This window comes from Chrysemys picta, chromosome 3 (assembly GCF_011386835.1).
Source record: "Chrysemys picta bellii isolate R12L10 chromosome 3, ASM1138683v2, whole genome shotgun sequence".
NCBI classification, from domain to species: Eukaryota; Metazoa; Chordata; order Testudines; family Emydidae; genus Chrysemys; species Chrysemys picta.
In genome coordinates, this window is record NC_088793.1 from 146,482,825 (window position 1) to 146,508,206 (window position 25,382).

The window sequence follows — 25,382 nt, forward strand, 5'->3', positions numbered from 1 at the left end:
CGCTCAATATGCAGTGGCAATCAAAGAAGCTAACAATGTTAGGAATCATTAGGAAAGGGATAGATAATAAGACCATAAATATCATAATGACACTATATAAACCCATGGTACACCCACACCTTGAATACTGCATGCAGTTTTGGTCAACCCACCTCAAAGATACATTAGAATTAGAAGCGGTACAGAGAAGGACAACAAAAATAATTAAGGGTATAGAACAGCTTCCATATGAGGAGAGATTAAAAAGACAGCTATTCAGTTTGGAAAAGAGACGACTGAGGTTGGGCTATGATAGAGGTCTATAAAATCATGACTAGTGTGAAGAAAGTGAATAGGGAAGTATTATTTACCCCCGTCACATAACACAAGAGCCAAGGTTCACCCAATGAAACGAATAGGCAGCAGGTGTAAAACAAACATAAGGAATTACTTCTTCACACAATGCACAGTCAACCGATGGAATTCATGTCCAAAGGATGTTGGGAAGGCCAAAAGTATAAATGGGTTCAAAAGAGAATTAGATAAGTTCATGGAGGATAGGTCTATCAATGGCTATTAGCCAAGATGGTCAGGGATTCAATCCCACACTCTGTGTCTCTAAGCCTCTGCCTGCCAGAAGCTGAGACTGGACAACAAAGGATGAATTACTTGATAATTGCCCTGTTCTGTTCATTCCTTCTCAAGCATCTGGAATTGGTCACTATCATAAGACGGGAAGCTGGGCTAGATGGACCATTGGTCTAACCCAGTATATGTTCTAAACCAGTTTTGGGTAAGGGAGTTCAAAGGGGCAGATGGAATCCTTTGTCCAAAACCCTAAGCTGTGGAGCAGCTCTGCAGTTGGTTATGCAGCCTGTTGGATACAGTAGCATCTCTTGTTAGAGGACTTGGCAGTACTGACCAGCCCTGAATCAATTAGCCACATCACTGTCCTTCTCCCTATGAACACTACCATGGAGCACTGTGGTGTGCAAAGTTCCCCCAGCATGGCTTCTCTGAATCCTACCCTTCCCATGCTGCTAAAAGATGGAGGTTCCACTGTGTTTACGGCCTTCTGCCATCCTTCCGTGTTCCAAACTAGGATTTGGTCCTTTATGTACAGTATTGCTGGATCAGAGTTCACTATAAAAGATTCCACAGTATCTGGTTCCACTTACAACAAGGTCTTTTGGACATAGGTATTCCCTTGTTCGGTAAATGCAATAAATGTTGAACAAAGCTGTGCAGCATTTGAAGTGGGCCTATACCATTTTTAACAACTTTGGAGGATGTCAGTGATTTCAGTTGTGGTTAGTGAGGCTAATATGATCCATTCTTAAACATTCTCTGGAGGAATTTCAATACTTTGCTAATGCAAGCAATTCGAAGTAAAAATGTAGTTATCTACATAGTAATAAGTAAAAGTACTGACCACTTACATGTAAACTTAAAGGCTTGTGAAAAGCTCTCTAGTGGGCAGGGCCGCCCAGAGGATTCAGGGGGCCTGGGGTCTTCGGCGGCGGGGAACCCCCGCCGCCGAATTGCTGCCAAAGATCCGGCGCTTCTGCGGCAGGTCCCGGGGCAGAAGGACCCCCGCTGAGGGTCTTCAGGGCACTTCAGTGGTGGGTCCCGGAGCGGAAGGACCCCCCGCCGCTGAATTGCCGCCGAAGACCCGGAGCGGAAGAAGCTCCGGGGGCCCGCCGCAAGAGTTTTCCGGGGCCCCCGGAGCGAGTGAAGGACCCCGCTCCAGGGGCCCCAAAAAACTCTCGTGGGGGCCCCTGCGGGGCCCGGGGCAAATTGCCCCACTTCCCCCCCTCCCCCGCCGGCGGCCCTGCTAGTGGGGAGGGAAAACATCTAGAACAGTGACTTGCCCATCCTACTGCCTGTATTAACAGTGGTCCAAACAGATGTCTTATTTGCTCTTACCCCCATGGATTTAAAGGTACAGCATTTACCTTGCCCATGTGGCCTTCCCTCTTCTTATTTATTTATTAGTAGTCATGTTTGTTTACAGTAGTGCCTAGGAACCAACCAAGAATTGGGGCCCCATTGTGCTAGGTGCTGTACACGGAGCAGTAGACAGTCCCTCTCCTGAAGAGTTTACAATTTAAATAGACAAGACAAATATAAAGGAAAAGAGTAAAAATATAGAGGATATTCTAAAGGCAACTTCTCTTGAGATTTTTAATTTCTTCTGAGCTCTCTTCTGCCTTCTGCTGCTATTAAATTTCCCTGTTCGGCTGCTTGCACTCAGCTTTTTGCCTTTCCCTTGAGCAATCATGTGGCTGAAGCTCCTGTTAATAAGAGTATCATGGTTTACTGAAAAAACAACAACCACGAATGCTTTAACCTTGTAAAGAAAGTCTCTCTCACATTTCCTTTGTGAAGTTTATGCGTGAACCAAGAACCATTGAGGTGCTTGAATGTCAGAGCTGGAATTTTCATCTGTGTCTCTGTCACTAGGCAGAAGAAAAATAGGCTACTTTATTTAATTAGCAGGGAAAATTCTACACATACAATTGTGCCAGCTTAACTAAGGGGGTAGTTTAAATGTAACTTTGTGTCTGGACATTCTGAAATCTGTTTAAACCTGATCTATTGGTTTAGTGCGTCTCTAACCAATATAATCAGTTTTAAACCAATATGAGTGCCCTCATAGGGGGGTTGCACTGGTTTGATTAAATTAATTTTTAAACTAATTTAAGGTAAATTCCTGTCATTTGTGTATGTAGACCACCTCTTAGTAGCCTCTTGCAGTGAAGATGTCTTTTGGTTTTACAACTGACAACCGTAGCCATGACTTAAGATCATTAAAGTTTAAATGCACATTGTGTTCACAACATGTAATGTTTTTGTTTCTTTGTGCTTGCACTTATGAAAGTGATTCAACAAGTATGAAAAAGATCACCCATTGTACTGGCAATATACTCCGTTTCTAAAAAAAAAACTGTCACAGCATTTATCCCAAGAGCTCACTACCTGTACGTTCATTTAATCAGAACTTGCCAGACCACACCACCAGCATATAAATAACTTCCAATAATATTACAATCACAGAACAGAATGTTTAATTGTGCCACAAAACTACCAGGGATGAGGCAAACTGATTAGTTTGCTTAATCAACTTCCTGCATATGTGGGTTCAAGGATAGATAACTTAATTCATTACGACTTCCTACCCATGTCTATGTTGCCACAGACCTTTCTCCCTTCCCAGAAACAGCACTTCTGAATAGCAACATCTATCCAGAAAGGTGATGTGTCAACAGATAAACATAACATATTTTACACTGTGACTCAGTCCCCAGAAATATTAGTGTTGTGTCCCAAGTTACAGGGAGCGCTTTAAAACAAAGCACTAAGAATTGGTACATAACTATGTCAATTGTACCTATGCTTTCTGAGTGTTCACTCAGCTCCAGCTAAGCTCTTAAGATCCTGTCCCAGCAAACACTAGGTACACTGTAAAATTTGGAGTAAATTATCTCCTTTGAAACGAACTTGTTAAGAATTAAGAGGGGATGGCTCCAGATAATTACAGTAAGGTTATTTACAAGGTGTTGCTACCTGTGTCCGACAAGCATTTATTAATTACTTTTATTATCTTCTTCTAAACCTGTGATTAACTAGCTATGACTTTTATTGTTCTGCTATGATAAGACCAAAAAGAAATTCATCGTGGGATAAGCTAGCCTTGCTGAGTAACATTATAATCTTATTGGTGTTGCCTTTGTCTCTACTCCTCTACCCTTACAGTTACTGCTGTTTCATTACCCATCTCCTTGTGTCATTTCAGAACTAAATTGGGAAGTTTCTTGGGGCAGGGATTTTGTCTCTCATCTGTATTTGGAAGCTCCTAGCACTCTATCTGATGCAATTCAATTATTGCCATTTCATCTGGCCAGTGAGGAAAAAGTTGTTTTAAAAAAATACTCATTGGCAAAACTCCTCTCTGATTTTGCTTCCTATGAACTGAAAGACTGCAATCCAGAACATATTATATTTTCACTCAGCTAAAAGTTAAGGTTGCACATTACCCACAGTTCCCTCTCAAACGCTTAAGAGGTGCCTGCACTCTTCCAGGTGTATTTCATTTCTCAAAAATATGCTAAGGAAAATTTGAAGGGTAAACCTTACTAGCTCTCCATGAAGGAGTAAATGGGCATCAACGTGTGTCTATAATCTAGGCCAATTTCCTTTGTAGGCAATTATGTTAAAAAGTTTGTAAAGATGTTGTTCTATAATATTCCTGTGTTAGTGGGCAGGGTTACATGGTAAGCATTAATGCTGTTACCAGAACCATAACTCTACATTTCCAGCCTTTCTGTTGTTTTGAAATACACTCAAATGAGATTCCATTTAAGATTTTATATTTGTAACTTTAATGCTCTCTCAATGAAGATTTTGTTTGTTTGTTCTGGGAATGATACATATAGCTTGGAACAGAGCATGAGCTTTATGAATGTAATATGTTGATTTCCAAATAAGTACCCTAAAATTTCACACCACATACTATGTCTGATGACATGATTGCATTCCTCCAGAATCTCTACCTTCTCTTGTCCTGTCCCTTTAATTTTTTTTAACCTTTTGGAAAGTCTCTCTCCGTAACATTGTGGGCTACATAAAAATAATTATGCTTCCAGTCCCTGCCCAAATACTGGGACTGGGCACCTTCAACTCCCGTTTGAAGCCAATGGTAACGGAAGATACTTAGCACTTCACCAAAGGTACTTGGCACCTTTCAGGATCACGCCTGGGAATGTTGTCTATGAATCTTGAATGTTTGTAATTCTATAGCACTGAGTATTCTTGTTGTTGTTTAGCACTGGGCATTGTTACCACAAAGCTATCTTTAATTGTGGGATAGCACTTTGATACCATGGTGATATGAAAACTTTCAATAATGTAGCAATATTATTTAATCTGAGGTTTGTACATAACACAAATGGTGATAATGAGTAGGAAGGGTGATCTAATTGTGAGGGCACTAGACTGGAACTCAAGACCTGGGTTCAATTCTTGGCTCAGCCACAGACACGTACCTTGTCCAAGTCGCTTAGTCTACCACGTTCTTCGTCTGTAAAAATGGAAACTGTATTTATCTCATAGGTGTTGTAAGAATAAAAATCCATTACTGACTGTGAGGAGCTTAGATACTGTGAAGATGAGGGCCATATAAGTAGGTGGGTAGATGCCATAGTACAAAAACCTCAGTGAAATTAACATGGGGACATTAGCTATTGCTGTTTCACCCTCTCAATAGCATAACTGAATTATTTTAATTAGCTGTGTTATCTGGGGCTATTACAATGTAAAGCACCATTAACAAAATGAAAAGCAGGCCTGAATCGCTTGCTTTCCTACAGTTCTACTAGGCAAATATTCCTCACTCCAAGAAATGTGCCATGATTACATTTGTAATTTTTAAGAATTGACTGAAGCAGTATTTTAAAGTGCAGTAACTTACCTTTGTAAAAGATGTGTTTAGGGGTGAGGGAGTTGGCAGGGGTGGGAATAAATGTCAACTGAGGTTGGTTAAAACTGTTGGGTGCTTGATCCTATGGAAAATTAAGCCACTTATTTAGGTACCTAGATAGGGATATAACAGCCTAACTTTAGGCACCCCTTATATTTTTGAAAATCTTGGCCTTATATTTTGCTTTTAAGGTCTTTACTGTAACATAACTGCATGGTGAATTCAACAGCCTCATTCCTAGTGAATTCTTAGCAGACCTTCTGCCATTTCTGTGAAGTAAGAGTTATTTTAGAATAATGTGGTGAAGGGGTTTGTGTGGGGAAGGTCAGGAATAGCTTGTTTGATGGGGTACTTTGGTAAAAGGGGTGTTGGAAGGATACTATCCCTAGGGAGGCAGAGTTAAGGGTGTGGTCTAAGTCATATCTGATAGTTGCCATAAAGTGTATATCTATGGGTGGAGTACAGAGTATATCCTGTTCAGTGGATTACCTGACAAAACTTCAATAAGTTAGGTAGTATGTAGCATCCTTTAAAAAGAAACTTGTCAGAATTCCAGCAATGTTTAGATTCATGGACCATGGTAGGTCTCCCATTGGCTTTTTTTTCTGAAAAGTGGCTGGATATGCTACATATTGTTCATTACATGTTCTGTATTTAAAAGAAATTTATGTAAGTAGAACAAGTTGAGATTTGAAATACAGGTTGACAAAAAATTCTACAGAGAATCTATATACCATTTAATACTCCCTTCTACGCTCTAATTGTAGAGAGTAGAAGGGAGTATTTTTTAAAAGGCTGACTAGATAGATTTCTAGAAATTTGGAATCTGCCATCTATAATAAAATGTGCAATCCTTAAAATAAATGTATTTTAGTAGGTGTTGAAAGTGCTACTTAAGGGTCTTGTAAATTGTTAGGAGAGATTTACAAAGAACAGTTAGTTGCCCAACTCCAACTGACTGTCAAAGGGAACTGGACACCTTTTCCCCCTTTGTGCCTTTGAAAATCTCCCTCTTAAACATTAGTGTATGCCCTGTAGAATGTGCCTCTGAACTTTATTAACAACCATTTTGTGGGTTTTCAATCAATAAATGCATTACCTTAAAAATCGATCATTAAACAGTAATACTAGATAAAACAATTTTTGTTATCTGTTCTGTTTTACACATTACCCACATTTTGTTAGTACTTCAGTTATCAAGCATAAAGAAAAGAAAATGGGCTGTAAAAGAGTGTATCAATTATATGACGTGCCTTAGTGTAACCTCTGTTTTCCAACATCACTACATATTTCTTTTGGACTAGTGGACAAAAATTGAACAATATATTTTAAAATAAAAGTTGGAATGAACTAAAAATGCATGGCGATCTTTGATGTATACTCTATGTTGTGTGAGGGGAAAAAATCAGTCTACAAAAGGATGCGCTAAACTGTAAACATTCTGTCCTCATAATTCAGCATTACAGTCCTATTTGTGGTCATTTCCTTTGCTTTCTTTCTCCAGATTTTCCATGAAGCCTAGCTAAACATGCAACCAGCAATACATTGATAAGGCCTGTGCAGCTGTGGAGATATTCTTCTACGTGGTGAAAATGACTCTAATTTTTTGACAACGATTAAAGGACAATGGGGTCAAATACACTTGGGAAGGCTGCAACATTAGATGAACTTTTAAACACTTGCATTGAAATGTTTGGTATGATTCTTCAGTCTTTTGTTTCATTGCTTGCTGTTCTTGAAATTCAACTACTATTATAAGCTCACCCAGGCTATTTATCTCTTTCAGTTGATCATTCGTTTGGCAAACAAATTCCTTTTGCTGTGAAATTTTCCATGCTTGGTTCTTAGCCCAGAGGAAAACTTTTGTATTGAAAAATTTGAAGTAAATTCTTTCATCTGTCTGAATGAGGGGGCAGGAGAGCCTCTCTCCTGTCCTGATGGGTTCAAACGCTGTGTATTTTTAGTAATACACATTGCATAATACAAAAAAATCTATTTAACACAAGAACAATTGATAGAATGATTTAAACATGTGGGTCTGTATTAAGATTAGATAACTATACAGATGGATTATTTTATGAATTTGCCTCTGATTTTTTATAAAAGAAATAGGAATATATTTCTTGATGCACTGATTTTTTTTTTTTTTTTTTTTTTTTGCTTTGCTGTGTTATTTACACTGGATCTTTTTCAATCTAGTGCTACTTCTGGAAGCTTTTCCCATGCATTGTGTAGTAATATGATTGCAGGTTCTCATTTTAATCAACCATTACCTATAGAACTTTCTATCATTTATGTGAGCCTGTTGCTAATCATATAATTTACATACTTGGATGGCCCTTATGGATTGTCATACATAGAAATGAATACTAATCCTTTGAAAAAACAAAACAATGACCCCAAGTCTCCAGTTAGAAGCAATTATATTAACTCACAAATTGCTAGTTATATTAAGAAAACAAATAATCATATTAAGACCTTTCATTTTATGGAACATGAACATACACCACCTCTTTCCACTTTAAAAGGTACTAGGCCTTGATTCATAAGTGCTTTGATGAATCAAGGCCTTAATCAAAATGAGGCATTCTGAATTGCTTTTATTTAAAGACCATGTGACCACTTGGTTTGAATGAGGTTATAATTTGATTTCATTTTTGAGGGGAGAGAGAGAGATCTTCTCACTGTCAGAGATGAAATCACTAAAGGCCAGTTACTGAAACTGAATCTAAGCAGACACACCACTGCATCCATGCACATCCAGTTGCCAATTCTGGCCCTAAAATGGTGCAAATCCCATATAGGGCTTATTTAACCACAGATAGCAGAGGCCATTTACATTTTACATACTGGAATTATCATTCCTCCTTCCCTTTCCCCCAAATACATACATACACTTCTCTTTTGAATACTGAAGTCCATAATGTGTGTGTGTGGTTCCCTTTCCTCTTTGTCCCCTTTGATTTACTCTGGTTCTTCATTAAATATTCTCTATAACTGGAAAAACATTCTCCACTCCCCAGCTAGCCCCTCCCAATACATACACATTTGAGTGTGACATTTGGTTGTCATGGTCAGTTTTTATCAATGAATGACGAGATTGAATTTTCTGATGATCACTTAAAATTAGGTACATCCAACTAAACTTGTAATTATAGTGTTTTACTAATCTAGAATTCTGGGGTTTGGGTGCATTTTAGGTAATGGGTTATTATAATCAGTTGCTATCAATTTTCTCTTGTTCAAACTTTTTTTTTAAATCCCACTTGGAGTTTGAAGAAGGCACTCGTGTTGAAACAGCAACATTGCTATTGTGACACTTTTAAAGTAATATTTAATAAAAGTTTTGGGGAAGGAGGAGATTATATACATTTCCTTTCATTCTACACTGATATGATTTGATAATTGATGTGCTACAGCTGACTCTAATTTGCTGACTCTCACTGCTAGAGGAACATTTTATTTGTTATGTTTCTGTTCTGAAGATATTTTAATTGACAGTGCACTGGATATATTTTCATTTTGAATATTAATAGATCTGACTTCCCTGAAGAGAGGTAATAGATCATGGATATCTGGAAACTGGCTGATCTCTGCCCTTGAATAATGCATGTCACTTAACTTAAAATGGTGTCTCTATTTTACAGATAATAAAGGACATTTGGGCACCAGTCATTTGCCAAGAATGGTTCTTTTAATGCACCGGTGGTATCTGCCTTCCACAGAACTGGCCGGCAAACTTCTCTCCATATATCCTTTCAAAGATCCATATAGCCTAGCATTAGCACTTTGGAAGACAAACTGTGATAATATGTAAAATCCATGCATTAAGCAGTAGTATTGGAGTGCCGTCAGCATATAAGGCTCTTCAGCAATTTATGGGCCGGGTCCAATGCCCACTGAAATCCTTTCAACTGATTACAATAGACTTTGGATCAGGTCTTTTATGAACCTGCTGAAGTGTGCTTTGAATTAGCATTTGAGGACACAAAGATACAAATGGAAGTTTGGCACTTAACTCCCGTTGACTTTCTATGGGAGTTGCTTGCCTGGCACCTGTGCCTTTTGAAAATCTCCTCTGTTCAGTATCTACAGATATCCTTGATTAGCCTGTATTGGTGGGAAATTATTTGTCCAGCAGAATATTCAGAAATAGTGTGTATTGGATGCATGTTTTTGCTAAGACAAATGGCAAATTGCTGAATTGGAAATGGTGTCTATATTTTTCAGTGTGTTATCTCATCTCAAGGTATAGCACATTTTAATTTGGAGGAATAACATACAAAGAATACTCTATCCTGTACAAAAGTGAAAACTCTCTAAACGAACAAGACCACTGCAGAGTAAAAAAAAAAAAGTTGCTGAAACCATGATCATGAAGTTTATTCTTTAACTAATCTACCTATAGAGATGCCAGTGGGGAAAAATCCAGTGAATTCCGCTTAAAAATCTGCTGTTTCATAAGGTAAAAATGCTGATTTTTTTTCACTGGGATTTGGTTTTTATAGCTCTGAATAGTCAATTTTTTACAAATAATAAAAAATCCTAAACCAAGTCAGTCCACCTCTACTAATGCTTTCTCTCGGACTACTTTACAGACATAGGGCTGGGGGGAAATCCTATTCAGAACAGTTATTCAACTAGGGTTATTCAGGTTTTTGAACACTTACAGTGTATCAAGCTGAAGAGCTTACTGAAAACTCATGCTACAGTTTGACTGGTATTTGTTCTTTGAGGTTTAACACTCAGACTAGATTGGCACAGCACGCAAAACCGGGGGGAGGAGTACATCATAGTACAATCTAGAATGGTATAAAAAGATTGTCCCTGGATTGTTCGCTTCAGTTCATGTGAACCCTAGATAATTCAAACCAAGGGTATATCTTTGCAAAATGTGCGTTAATACAAGTAAAAATAGCAATGAAGACAAGGCAATTTGACTTTTAACTTGGGTTAGCTGCTCAAGTTCAACACCCAGCTTCCTTATAGGCTTTAACTTCAGCTACTAACCTGAGTTAAAAGTCAAGTTGCCTTGTCTTCACTGCTATTTTAATGTGAATTAGCTAACCCATGTTAACCTACTTATTTGCAATGAAACATACCCTAAGATAGGATGCTTTAGCAACTTCAGTGCTGCCACAGGTACCTGGTATATAGGATCAGGAGACGCTGTATAGCAGACGCTGCCTTGTCAAAACGGTAAAATTTTCTGACATATACCTGAGTATTGATCTACTAAGGCCACCTCTGCACAGGACTGTTTGTTTTTTTGGGTGTTTTTTTCCTTTTTTCAGTACAAGGTAAGGTGTGAATTTAAACAGATAGTGCTATGCTGGTTAACACCACCCTCCCGTAGCCATCCCAATGTGAACGCTTGTGCTCCAGTATGAGGAGCTTTTTTTGGTGTAGCTTATGTTGCTTGGGAAGGGGTTAAGCTAAAGCAAAATAAAGCCAGTTGTACTGGAACAAAAGTGTCCTTGTGGAGTATTATACTGGCATAACTATATCTGTCTACATTCACACTTTGGGAAAGCTTTTTCAGTATCAACCATATAGGCAAGGCCTTACACCTAAATGTGGAGTATATTTTGAAAGGTGCAAATGTCACTTAGGTGCCTAACTCCCATTTAAATGCACCTCAGAAGAATCCCACCGTGTTTCACTGAAGGGAATGTGCTAACTTGGGGAAAGTATGTAATAAGAGGCTTTTCCATATGTATCATTGTCCTCTGTTGGATGAAGCATGTCAGAATTCGTCAAGCATATTGGTTCAGTTTCTGGAAGAGCTAGTGGTGGGAATGCTGTTTACCACATATGTGACTTTGGATCTCCAATGATTTCTTCTGAGTGCCATGTGTATGGTGGCTGAGTAATCATGGCTTGCATCTATGCAGCCACAGAATGTTATGTCTGGATCTTTGGATAACCTTTCTCCCATGATTTCAGGTACTGGATTTTGGAATTTCCAGCAGAATTTAACTTGGATCTTGGTTTGATTCGTCTGACTGAGGAGTTCCGGGAAGTAGCCAGCCAGCTTGGTCATGAGGAACATGTACACCTTATTGACATCTCCAGCATGTAAGAATATCATTTGTCAGGTTCCACACGCACCTTTCTTTCCATATTTTGTAACACCAGAGCCCTTGCTTGGTACAGAATGCACTATGTGATATTGAGCATCCCATTTCGGTTTAAAGGGATGATATAGTGAGCACTAGGAAGTAATTATCAAAAAGATGATGTTCCCTCCAAAACTGAAATAAAGTTCTAAAACACCAAATACCATTTGGGATAATATAGACTGGCAAGTATCACATATATTGAATTGTAGTGAAGAAGAATTGCTGTATTTTTATATATACACTGTTCCTGATTCTATATGTTGCAAAGCCAGATAAGTAAAGAATACTATGCTGTTGATGGTGGTTATTGCTTAGTATTGCGAAAATGATGTCTTCATACCAAATAAGCTGACATTGCACTGAGCGTGCAACACCAGCATAGTTAAGGATGGCAACATTATTATATACTTTGCAATTCCCTCATGTCATCAGGGAGGCTCAAGACTTTTCTTACTGCCCCCAAATATAAACAAAACCACCCCAATGCTGAATTTGATTTTCACAGTTGCATCACAATTTTTTGTGTATTTCAAAGGCAGTTGGTCCATGGTATTTTGTTTTAACTGCATCATCTGTGGAGTTTTCATTGCCAGCCATTCTTATGTCCAAATTGTTAATTTCAGGTGGATAGGAAATCAAACCAGGACTTTATACCTCCAAGGTCTTAACATTAGCAGAGAAGCTGTATTAGCTCTTTCACTAGCTCATCTGTTAATAGGGGTTTTCTTTAAACTATGGCATATGCTCAGTAGTGTTTCCTTTTGTAAAGAATGGCAAAATGAACTGGGAGGAACCTCGTATTGATCTTCAACAAATTTTGCCTCTTTCCCCCTTCCCCTCCTCTCTCTCTTCATTAATTGTGTGGGAGCAGACTGTCTTTTTTTCTCAATTTTCTCTGAAAATTGCTTTCAAATATTTTTTGGTCTGCAATTTCTTTATGATCAGTTTGTTTCATATTTGAAATTTTGACCCATTTTCAACGGACTCTGGAGGCAGATAAGCTTCTGTTCTCTGGATGACCCTCTAATTCTTAGGGTAGATCTACTCTATAGTTGCTAGAGAAGCACAGTTTCGGCACTGCAGGTGTACCGCTGTAGCAGCATAATAGAGGTGCTTCCTACATCGACAGAAGGGGTTTTTCCAATGTTGTAGTTAATCCATCTCCACAATAGGAATCGTTCCGTCAATCTAGCCGCATCTACACTGGAGCTAGGATAATGTAGCTAGGTTAATCTAGTTTTTATTGTAGACCAGTCCTTAGAATATAGTCTTAGCCTGCTTGGAGTTGGGAGTAAATAATCCATGTGATGTGTGTGGCTTCCAATTTATCTCGTTGAGAATTAGATGGCTATATCTCCACATGTTTTTAAAATACTTAAATAAAGATGGGTCTGAATAAAAACCCTGATTCCAAACATTGATGAATGTCAGAAAATTTCAGCTCCAGATAGTGTCTGGCTTGGGCTCATTTCTATAAATACTTTAGCCAAAGGACTAAATTTTTAAACCTAAACTGGGATTTAGTACAGCTAGTCAAAAATTGTCCAGCAGAACATTTTTCCACCAGAAAATTGAATTGAAATTGAAACATTCAAATTGAAACATTCCATGAGAACGTGTTGATCTTGTGATGAAATTTCATTTTGATATTTTCAAGTGAAACTTTTTTATAAGGTCATAAAATAATAATGTGATATAAACATACTGCATTCAGGATAACAGAACATTTTGACCTTATTAGAAAGAAAGATTTCAATTTTTCAAGGCACATTTTTTTCTATGAATATAACTTGTTTATTATAAAAACATTTTTTAAATGTTCTGAACTGATGTGAAACAAAACTTGAAAATTTCCTTTTGCAAGAAATTTTCAAATTTGAAATTTCATTCTAATTTGGAACAAAAACAAAGTCAAAATCTTGCATTTCCCACAAAATGGAAATTCCAGTTCCTCACCAGTTCTTAGGATTTAGCTACCTAACTCCCATGGACATCCAAAAGTTAGGAGGCTTAGTCCTAGTGCTTTTGTTTTTCCTAAATGTCTACATCATATTAAAATAAAATAATAGCATTTCAATGGTGCATCTCTACAGCAGCCAAATACAAAGGATGGGCCTCTGGAGGAACAACAAAACACACACATGCAAGCAAAAGTTCAGTAAAGTGTTGAGTATATGTGAAGCTGAGTTGTATGTCAGCAGAGCAAAGTACTTTCCTAGCTGTCATATGTAGTTTACAGATGTCCTTTCTTCTTTTGTTCCATTTTTCCTTGTAGTCTTCCAGATATCAACAAAACAAAAACACCCCACAAGTCTGACGTTACCCAAGTCAATTTTTGGTCTGAATTTGATCTTTGAAATGTAGCCGTTAGGTCCTATTGAATTAGGTGATACAGTGTAACACAGAAGAAAGAATTGTTCTTGAGTGCCAGATATATAGCTCTCCTGCTGTACATCAGTTCAGACAGTACCTATTAAATTCATATCATCTGTTGCAAACTGGAAGAGATCTTTCTATTCTGAGTGTTCACAATATGCTGGATGTCATAGTTCAGGGAACTCTTGAGCTGCCTCTTGCATATCTGTATGCCCAGATTAGAGTTCACATGAGTTTTCTGCATGGACAGGATATGCTGATTATACCTCTTTTTTGTTGCAGCCCCTCCTATGACTGGATGAGAAGAGTCACGCAGAGAAAAAAAACTTCCAAGAAGGGAAAAGCCTGCCTGCTGTTTGACCACCTGGAACCCGTTGAATTAGCTGAACACCTCACTTTTCTGGAGCATAAATCTTTTAGAAGGATTGCAGTAAGAAGCTTACAACTTCTTGTTTCATTCGGTTATAATCTGACCAGAGCTATATGCTTCAACTGAGAGAGTTTGCCAGCTTTAACATTTATAACACTTTTATGTTGTACCCAATTGAATTGTAGCAAATATTTATAAGACTTGGGAGGATGAATCAAGTGGGGTCCCGTAGGGTTCTGTCCTGGGTCCAGTACTGTTCAATATTTTCATTAATAACATGGATAATGGAGTGATAAATATGTTTATAAAGTATGCAGATGATGCTAAACTGGGAGGGACTGAAAACACTTTGGACAGGATTAGAATTCAAAATGACCTTGATTGGGCAACTGGTCTGAAATCACTATGATGAAATTCAATAAAGACAAGTGCCAAGTACTGCAATTATGAAGTACACAAATACAAAATGGGAAATAACTGGCTAGGCATCAGTATTGCAGAAAAGGATCTGGGGGTTAAAGTGGATCACAAATGAAATCTGAATCAGCCATATCATGTTGTTGCAAAGAAGGCAAATGTCCATTCTGGGATGTATTAACAGGAGTGTCGTATGTAAAACACAGGAGGTAATCATTCCACTCTATTTGGCAATGGTGTAAGGCCTCAGCCGGAGTACTGAATCTGGTTTGGGACACCACACTTTCAGAAAGATGTGAACAAATTGGAGAAGGTCCAGTGAAGTGCAACAAAAGTAAGAAGTTTAGAAAACATGCCCTTAAGGACAGGTTGAAAGTATTGGCCATTGTGATCATCTAGTCTGACCTCCTATATAACACAGGCCGTAGAACTTCCCCAAAATCATTCCTAGAGCATCGCTTTTAGAGAAACATCCAATCTGGATTTAAAAATTGTGTGTGATGGAGAATCTACCACAACCTTTGGGGAGAGTAATTAACCATTGAACTATTTACCAGTACAAATGTATGCCTTATTTCCAGTCTGAATTTTTCTGGCTTCAACTTCCAGCCATTGGATCATGTTGTTATCCTTTCTCTGTTAGATTGACAAGCCCATTATTAAATATTTGTTCTCCATATAGATGGAGAACAAACCTTCTTTGTTAAACTAAATATATTGAGCATCTCAAGTCTATCTCTGCAAGGCATGTTCTATAATCCTTTAATCATTCTCATGGCATTTCTCTGAACCCTCTCCATTTTATCAACATACTTCTTGAATTATGGGCACCAGAACTGGATACAGTATTCCAGCAGTGGTAGTACCATGCCAAATACACCCGTAAAAATAACCTCTCTAATTCTACTTAAGATTCTACTCTTTATGCATCCCAGGATCACATTAGCTCTTTTGGCCACAGAGTCACACTGGGAGCTCATGTTCATCTGATTTATCTACCATGGGGTTGCCAACTTTGGTTGGATGAATTCCTGGAGATTTCATCACATGACATAATCTTTAATTAAAGATTGATCTTTAATTCCTGGAGACCCCAGGATAATCCTGGAGGGTTGGCAATCCCAATCCACCATGACCCCCAAATCTTTTTCAGAGTCACTGCTTCCCAGGATAGAGTTCCGCATCCTGTAAGTATGGCCTACATTCTTTGTTCCTAGACATATACGTTTACATTTAGTCATATTAAAAAGCATGTTGTTTGCTTGCATCCAGTTTGCCAAGTGATCCAGATTGCTCTGAATCAGTTACCTTAATTATTTACCACTCCTCCACTGTTCAGATAAGAGAAGGCTGCCGGGGAACATAAATTCTTCAAATATGTAAAATGTTGTGATACAGAGGACGGTGATTACTTCTTGTTCTACCCTCAGTAGACATGGAGAACAAGCAATCAGCCTAGTTTGCAGCAAGGGAGGTTGTGGAATTGCCATGCAAGAAGGTTTTTAAGAACAGGTTAGACTAACACTTGTCAGGGACGGTCTAGGAGTACTTAATTCTGCCTTACTGTAGGAGGCGGGACTATATGATTTCTTGAAGTTCTTTCTGGTCCTACACTTGCGAGATTCTAGTATCACATCCCATCATTCATAATACTGTAGCAAAGGTTGGATCAATACACCTTTACCCCGATATAACGTGGCCCGATATAACACGAATTCGGATATAACACGGTAAAGCAGTGCTCCGGGGGGGCGGGGCTGCGCATTCCGGCGGATCAAAGCAAGTTTGATATAACGCGGTTTCACCTATAACACAGTAAGATTTTTTGGCTCCCAAGGACAGCGTTATATCGGGGTAGAGGTGTACTTCCATTATATTTTCATGAGTTATAACTTTTACCATAAAAAATTAATCCTCTGCAGTAATTCTGAGTGAGGGCTACAACCATGTGCAAGGATTTGTTTTGACCAAACTAAACGTTACAAATCAGTGCTTTTTGTTTCTTGGGGAAATAGTTAATTAGTGATCAGCAACCCTCAAAGACTTCGTTTCAGATGGAGCCTGGAGCTCATCTGACACCCCACTCCCAATCACATCGTAAGAACATAAGAATGGCCATACTCGGTCAGACCAAAGGTCCATCTAGCCCAGTATCCTGACTTCCAACAGTGGCCAGTGCCAGGTGCCCCAGAGGGAATGAACAGAACAGGTAATCATCAAGTGATCCATCCCCTTTCGCTCATTCCCAGCTTCTGGCAAACAGAGGCTAGGGACACCATTCCTGCCCATCCTGGCTAATAGCCATTGATGGACCTATCCTCCATGAATTTATCTAGTTCTTTTTTTAACCCTGTTATGGCCTTGGCCTTCACAACATCCTCTGGCAAGGAGTTCCACAGGTTGACTGTGCATTGTGTGAAGAAATACTTCCTTTTATTTGTTTTACACTGCTGTCTATTAATTTCATTTGGTGATCCCTAGTTCTTGTGTTATGAGAAATAGTAAAAACACTTCCTTATCACCTTCTGAAACACTATTCTTTCATTCTCCTGACTTCATTTCCTTCTTCCTGATTCCCAGAAGATCCTCCTATCCTCTCAACTCCATTTTCTTTGCATTGTCAATAGGCTTCTGCCTTAGCTATTGCATTATGGGAATAATTCCAGTCTGATGCTCATCCTACCACATAGTTACTAGCTGATTTCAACTTTGCCTGCTCCAGTGCTTCCCCCAGAATTTGTGGTTCTCCCTACTCTCCCACCTCTGAATTCAGAGAAACCTCAGAATTTATATATGCTGAAAGGAGTCGCTTCTCTCCATTACCACCAAAGTTCTTAATTGCTGAGAAGAGGAGAAAGAGTCAATACTCCCTATTTTGGGGACAACTTTATTATCTTGATATAAACAAGATAAAAGGTATTCAGATATTATGGTGATTAGTGATCATCCACTGGGTGACTTGATTTCTGCTCCATGATGCATAAGAGGTGAAGAAAAGGGCCATTGTTAAGACTTCTTAGTTCTTAAAACCTATTGCAATTTTCCTTCTCTTTTAATTCTTGGTTTATGGACTGCAATGTTTATGGATGACTTTCCAGCATTGTACTCTTAAAGGGAAACTGTTGGGGTTGGTAGGCCCTAAATTTGATCCCTACATTTGCTCTAATCCCTCCACCACACAAAACAAAATCTTGGCTCTCAAATGCTTAAACTAGTAACGTAAGCATAAGTGTGTTACGTTGGGAGAGCAGCTCTTGTATTTGTCTCTATCTGCTCATCCTGCAGATCTTGCTAATATGTAGTATTTTACTAAATTGCAAAAACTGATTAAACCCTACAGCAAGATGATATTGTTCCCAAGGAGCTAGGCAAGATGGCACTGAAGAGGTCTTGTGCTGAAAGATAGTAATGCCTGCTACAAAGCCAGATGTAAAAGATCTCCTTGGAGTTGACGGTTGGAAGAGAATGACCTCAGTAGAAGTGGGAACTGAGGAAAATTCAGACCTAATCATCTTTCTTGATCAGAGTCATACATCTGGAACAAAAGGAGGAGATTCTTCAGACAAAATTGGATGACAATTGAAACAGTGACCAGAGGAACAATATTAGAATTAAAGGTGTTCAAGAACCTCAGAAAGGGTAACCCAGTTTTGTATGTACCAACACTAACTAAAAATCTGTTAAACCTGGATTCAACTAGTGAAGTGTCCATAGACAAAGCTAGCATGACTTTAGCTCTTCTAGTAGTAAACAGAAACTATCCCAGAGAGTATGGTTTCCAGATTCCATTATTTTCAGCAGAAAGATGCTGTTATAAGGAAGATCAGGGAACTGAAAGGAATCTTTGTCCAAAATCTTTGTTCCTTGATTCTTCAAGAGAGTGAAACAAAATGAGGAAAAGAAACAGATGTAATTGGGGTTTTTCTTTTAAATTGTTACATTAATTCAAAGTAAACTTTACACTATTCTGCATGCAAAAGAATGGGGAGGAATTTGAGCTGGAGAATAAATGACGATGAACTGTATAATGCAGGGCCGAGTGAAGACATGGAGGAAAAGGAAAGGCTTTCTGGTAGGTTGCAATGCCAAAGAACAGGGGGATGGCTTTTTCAATTTTTTTATATATATATATATATATATGTATATGAAAGCTTTGTGGGACTCCCAGAAGAGGGATCTTCAGACCTGCAGGAGTGGTGGCTATGTTGGTGGTTGATGTTTGAAATCAGACAGTTACACTAATAGCTAGTGCCTCTGTTTGAATTTACTAGCTCTGATACTTCTCCATGACTAGTTAGGCTTTTTAGGATTCAGGACTGAAGTCAATTAAACTTACATTTTCTTTCTGGCGTGATACAGAAGTTAAAGAGGGTGTCAACTGCGAGGTGTTAATTTTTAAATAAAGGTTAGATTGGTTACTAGTAAGTAATAAGGGTGGTAGCACACTGACAATTAAAAGGGACTATGGGGTGGGTGGAAGGGCAGCCTTGTGAAGATGGAGATTGATAGATAAACTTAAAGTCCATTGGGCTCTGCACAAGGCCTCCTATCTGACTCTCAGAGGAGCGGTCAGAGAGTTGTCACAGAGAAGCAGATAGCTGTTACGTGGGGGGCAACATATATAACGCCATTGAATTTGTTGTAATTCTCAATCTGTCTAGGAAAGTCAAACTACTTCTTTATTTTGGAGGTACATAGCGAAATAAAGGCATAAAAATAAAGATAAGGGAGGGAAAAGGAGACTGAAGATTGTTTAAACAAAGAGAAGATTTGAAAGCTTCTGAGCAGCATCTGAGAGATATTGGGTACCATCACCACTAAGGTGTCTGTGTAGTAAGAGGCCATCTGATGGTCTAAGCAATTATTTATCACTAGACTGACAAAAAGGCATTCTGGCCTGGTATCCTTAGGGATTTTCTACTTAAATTACAGCAAGGCCATAATCTGCTGGAGACCCGTTTTTATGGGACAATTGAAAAAAAAAAAACCTCCTAAAGTTCAGATAAGTAAAACACTTAGTAATAGTAGCTCTCCTGTAAAGTAGTATCTATGAACATTAAAGGATTGACTATCATCAAAAGAGAGCAAGCCCTGGAAGAACTCAAACTCCCTTGCAGACTAAGGATATGTCTACATGTGGATTCCCAGCTCGAGGAGACATACCCACACTAGCTCGGTTCAATCTTGGGCACTAAAAACAGAAGGTAACCGCAGCAACGCTAGCGGCACTGCGGGGGAGAAGTGAGGCAGCTAGCTGTTCTGAGTACATGCTTGTCAGAGACCCTAGGCACATACTCGGGGCGGCTAGTCCATCCCACCACTTGCACTGCCACAGCTACACTGTATTTTTAGTGTGCTAGTGCAATCAGAGCTAGCACAAGTGTGTCTCCTTGAGCTGTGAAACACTGCCCAAGCACCAAGTGTAGACATACCCTATACTGTACAGAAAGTTCTTATTGGAATAAATGTGATAAAAATAAAAAAATTGGGAAAGATATAGGTGCTGTGTCTAACTTCTTTGAGTGAAATTCTTGCTCCCTTGAAGTCAATGGCAAAACTCCCATTGATAGCAATGGAACTGGGATTTCACTCTTTATGTCAACAATTCCATCTGTCAGCATGCTAGAGAGGAATTCACTCTAGGGAAAGGAAATTGTTGTATTCATGCCCTCATAACTTGTAGCATGATAAGAGAACATTTCTTTAATATATATTTTGATGGCAGAATGTTATCTCATCAGCAAAAAGTGAAAAGAAAAATATAATGAACGGAAGGGGATTAATTGTGGGGAAAGACAAAGACTCGTAGACTTTAAGGTCAGAAGGAACCATCATAATACTCTAGTCTGATGTCCTCCACAGTGCAGGCCACAGAACCTCACCCACCTAGTCCTGTAATAGACCCCTAATCTCTGGCTGAGTTACTGAAGTCCTCAAATCATGGTTTAAAGACTTAAAGTTACATAGAATCCACCATTTACACTAGTTTAAACCTGCAAGTGACCCAAGACCTATGCTGCAGAGCAAGGTGAAAAACCCCCAGAGTCTCTGCCAATCTGACCTCAGGGGAAATTGCTTCCCGACCCCCAAAATGGTGATCAATTAGGCCCTCAGCATGTGGGTAAGACCCCCAGCCAGACACCTGGGAAAGAATTCTCTGTAGTAATGTAGAGCCCACCCCATCTAATGTCCCACTGTAGGCAGTTCCATCATACTATCCGCTCCATAAACTTATCAAGCTCAGTCTTGAAGCCAGTTAGGTTTTTTCCCTTCACTGCTCCCCTTGGCAGGCTGTTCCAGAACTTCACTCCTCTGATGGTTAGAATCCTTTGCCTAATTTCAAGCCTAAACTTATTGATGGCCAGTTTATATCCATTTGTTCTTGTGTCCACATTGGCACTTAACTTAAATAACTGCTCTCCCTCCCTGGTATTTATCCATGTAGTTATAGAGAGCAATCATATCTCCCCTCAGCCTTCGTTTGGTTAGGCTAAGCAAGCCAAGTTCTTTAAAGTAGGTTTTCCATTTCTTGGATCATCCTAACAACCCTTCTCTGCCCCAGTTGCAGTTGGAATTCATCTTTCTTAATCATGGTAGACCAGAATTGCACACAGTATTCCAGATGAGGTCTCACCAGTGCTCTGTATAATGGTACTAACACTTCCCTGTCTCTACTGGAAATACCTCGCCTGATGCATCCTTGGACTACATTAGCCTTTTTCATGGCCACATCCCATTGGCAGCTCATAGTGATCCTGTGATCAACCAATACACCCAGGTCTGTCTCCTCCTCTGTCACTTCCAACTGATACATCCCCAGCTTATAGCAAAAATTCTTGTTAGTTTCTAAATCCATGAACTTGCAGTTTGCACTATTAAATTTCATCTATTATTCCAGTTTACAAGGTCATCCAAATCTTGTATACTTGTCCTCCTCCGTAGTGGCAATACCGCCCAGATTTGTGTCATCTGCAAATTTTATTAGCACCCTCCCATTTTTGTGCCAAGGTCGTTAATAAAAATGTTTTTAAAAAGTAACATTAATAAAAATGTTAAATACAATTGGTCCCAAGACTGATCCCCGAGGAACTCCACTAGTAACCTCTCTCCAGCCGGACAGTTCACCTTTCAGTAGGACCTGTGGTACTCTCCCCTTTAACCACTTCTTCATCCACCTTTCACTTCTCATATTAATACTCATCTTCTCCAATTTAACTGATACAGTTCCACATGGGAAATTATTAAATGCCTTACTGACATCCAGGTAGATTAGATCTACTGCATTTCCTCTGTCTAAAAAATCAGTTATCTTCTCAAAGATGGAGCTCAGGTTGGTCTGGCACGATCTATCTTTTGTAAAACCATGTTGTATTTTATCCCAATTACCGTTCACCTCTATGTCCTTAACTACTTCCTCTTTCAAAATTTGTTCCAAGACCTGGCATACAATTGAGGTCAAACTAACAGGCCTGTAATTTCCTGGATCACCTTTTTTCTCTTTCTTAAAAATAGGAACTATATTAGCAATTCTCCAGTCAGAGGGTATGACCCCCAAATTTACAGATTCATTAAAAATCTTTGCTATTGGGCTTGCAATTTCATGTACCATTTCCTTTAATATTCTTGAATGGAGGTTATCTGGGCCCCCACAATTTAGTCCCATTATGCTTTTTGCGTTTGAATTCCAACATGACTCTGATAATTTCAACCTCCATAGCCTCATTCCTATTAGCCACCCTGCCACTACCCCTAAACTCTTCATTAGCCTTATTAAAAACTGAGGCAAAATATTTGTTTAGGTTAGTGGTTCTCAACCAGGTATGCAGAGGTCTTCCAGGGGGTACATCAACTCATCTAGATATTTTAGATATGCTTAGTTTTACAACAAGCTACATAAAAAGCACTAGCGCAATCAGTACAAACTAAAATTTCATACCAACAATGACTTCTTTATACTGCTCTATATACCATAATCTGAACTGTAAGTACAATATTTATATTCCAATTGATTTATTTTATATTATATGGTAAAAATGAGAAAGTAAGAAATTTTTCAGAAATAGTGTGCTGTGACATTTGTATTTTTATGTCTGATTTTGCAAACAAGTAATTTTTAAGTGAGGTGAAACTTGGGGGTACTCAAGACAAATCAGACTCCTGAAAAGGGTACAGTAGTCTGGAAAGGTTGAGACCCACTGGGTTAGGTGTTGGACCATGCATAGATTATCTTTAATATCCACCCTATCCTCAGTGTTTAGCCATCCCACAGCTTCTTTTCTTGTTTTCTTTTTATTTATATGGCTATAGAACCTTTGACTACAGGTTTTAATTTTAATTCCCTTTGCAAGGTCCAACTCTGCTTGGCTTTTGGCAGTTCTCTTTTATCCCTACACTTTCTGACCTCCACAAGGTAGCTTTCCTTGCTGATCCATTCCTTGTAGTCTTGATTTCCTGAAGGTGATACATTCATATTCACAATGTCTGTTGCTGTATTTCTGATTGTATATAAAGAGAGAGGAGAGTAATGTTTTATAAGTTCCTCATAAAAAATAATTTAACATATTTTAAAGAAATAAGATGAAATTGGTAGTCTCTTTCTAACCAGTGGGACTTCTTAAAAGAAAAGTGGCTTAAATATCATTTTGACTCTATACAATCCTTAACTGTAAATCTTTCCTTGGCTAGTTTACAGATTACCAAAGCTATGTGATTCATGGCTGCTTGGAGAACAACCCCACCCTGGAGAGATCAATTGCATTATTTAACGGTATCTCTAAGTGGGTCCAGCTGATGGTTCTTAGCAAGCCAACGCCCCAGCAAAGGGCAGATGTAATCACAAAGTTTATCAATGTTGCACAGGTAAGACTAACCTTTGAGTGTTTTTGTTTGCTAGAATGAAATAATAGAAACTGATGCTACAGAAAACTGATTAACTAGACATGCAGGCAAGCTGCTTTCTTTCTGAATGCTTATTCAGCCATAACTGATGCTCATTCATTGAGCTATTTGTAGATCAAAATGTTAAACAGATGTTCCTAGATATGAAAATTTAATAGTAACTGCTCATTACTGTTCTCATTTTTGACTTCTTGTATTCAAGATGACATTCTGGGAATTAGTCAGTTGAATGTTTTTTTGTTGTCCTGCTCTACAGGAAATCAGAAGTGCTAAACTAGGTCCAATCCATATTTCTGTAGAATTTCCATTGCATTTTAGCAGTAACTAACTTTATCTGCTTTAGCACAGGTGCAGCAGAAGTCAGTATCATACAATAAAGGCCCTCAGTCTTTTTGCTGATATGTTTAATTCCACTGCAGAAGCTGCTTCATCTCCAGAACTTTAACACGCTGATGGCAGTTGTGGGAGGCCTAAGCCACAGCTCTATTTCTCGTCTCAAAGAAACTCACTCTCATCTATCTTCTGAGGTTACAAAGGTACAAGAGGGTCTCTAATATGAAGGGATCCAAAATATAAATGTCGGACTTTTCTGTGTAATATCTGTAGTGTATAATGGGTATTACAAGACAGATATATCAGCAGCAGAACACTTGAACCATTGTACTGGGGCAGCCTAAAAGGCAAACTAGTCAGATTGCTCTTAATAGAAAACTATTAGATTGTGGGGAACTTCTTTTTGGGTGACTGTGGTGGGGATAAAATGGACATATTCAGCATCCTGATGTGACTTACTAGTCATGTGACTTGCTAGTTAGAATAGATCAAACAAATGTTATGAATGGTCTTACAGAGTCTTGCTTCTATGGCTGTTTATAGGACTGGAATGAGATGACAGAACTGGTCTCCTCCAATGGAAACTACTGCAACTACCGCAAAGCTTTTGCTGACTCTGTTGGCTTCAAAATCCCCATATTAGGAGTTCACTTGAAAGACTTGATAGCCGTTCATGTCATCTTTCCAGACTGGATAGATGAGAACAAAGTAAACATAGTGAAAATGCAGCAGCTATCCATTACCTTGAATGAACTGGTTTCCCTGCAGACTGCTACCCATCATCTAGAGCCAAATATGGATTTAATTAACCTGCTAACAGTAAGTGTCATGAAGGTTCTGATTCACCTCTTGTCACAGCCCAGTAGGTGCACTCACGTCAATAGGACTATTCAGGAGAGTAAGAATTTGCAGGACAGCACTCTTAGTATGTTTTTTTTATAAAGGTGAAGATAAATAAGACACACATACAAAATAGAAACCAGTCTAGGTAAAACATGTATAAGGTCACAGAAGACTTTGACAAGATACAGTCTTGGCTAGTTGGAGCTAGAAGCTGGGACAACTGAATTGATAGACTTCCTACTCTGTAGATGAGATGTACATCTCCGTGCTGTGAGATGTCAAAAAGAGGTTCTGACCATTTACAGTTGTTAAACGTACATTGGCATTTTTCACCGTGTCCAAACCAGAGCTGTAAAACAAACAAACAAAACCCTGTATGACTATGCAGACAGTCCACAGGGATTCCACTCTAATTTCTGTGTTAAAATATACCTTTTTAATTTAATCTTCATTTGTTTTATGGGGGAGGGGGATTTTCTTGTTCCTTTATACACACACAAATCTGCTCTACATTTTCAAGTCTGCATATTCTTTCAAACTTAAATACGAGGAAGTGGGACTTTAG

At 38.8% G+C, this 25,382-nt stretch overlaps 1 protein-coding gene across 5 annotated transcripts in view; it reads left to right on the forward strand.

The window, feature by feature from the left end:
• Window positions 1–25,382, forward strand: part of RASGRP3 (RAS guanyl releasing protein 3) — a 101,109-nt gene that overhangs the window by 39,186 nt on the left and 36,541 nt on the right. For 3 of the 5 annotated variants that reach the window (XM_042848439.2, XM_005296278.5, XM_005296277.5), the window contains exons 2-9: window positions 6,963–7,154; window positions 9,106–9,208; window positions 9,861–9,923; window positions 11,405–11,536; window positions 14,239–14,386; window positions 23,429–23,602; window positions 24,061–24,177; window positions 24,518–24,793. In XM_042848439.2, the coding sequence (XP_042704373.2) occupies window positions 7,085–7,154; window positions 9,106–9,208; window positions 9,861–9,923; window positions 11,405–11,536; window positions 14,239–14,386; window positions 23,429–23,602; window positions 24,061–24,177; window positions 24,518–24,793 (1,083 nt within the window). In that variant the 5' untranslated portion in view covers window positions 6,963–7,084. The remainder of the gene's footprint in view (window positions 1–6,962; window positions 7,155–9,105; window positions 9,209–9,860; window positions 9,924–11,404; window positions 11,537–14,238; window positions 14,387–23,428; window positions 23,603–24,060; window positions 24,178–24,517; window positions 24,794–25,382) is intronic. The other 2 variants (XM_065589219.1, XM_065589220.1) reach the window with 1 other exon arrangement.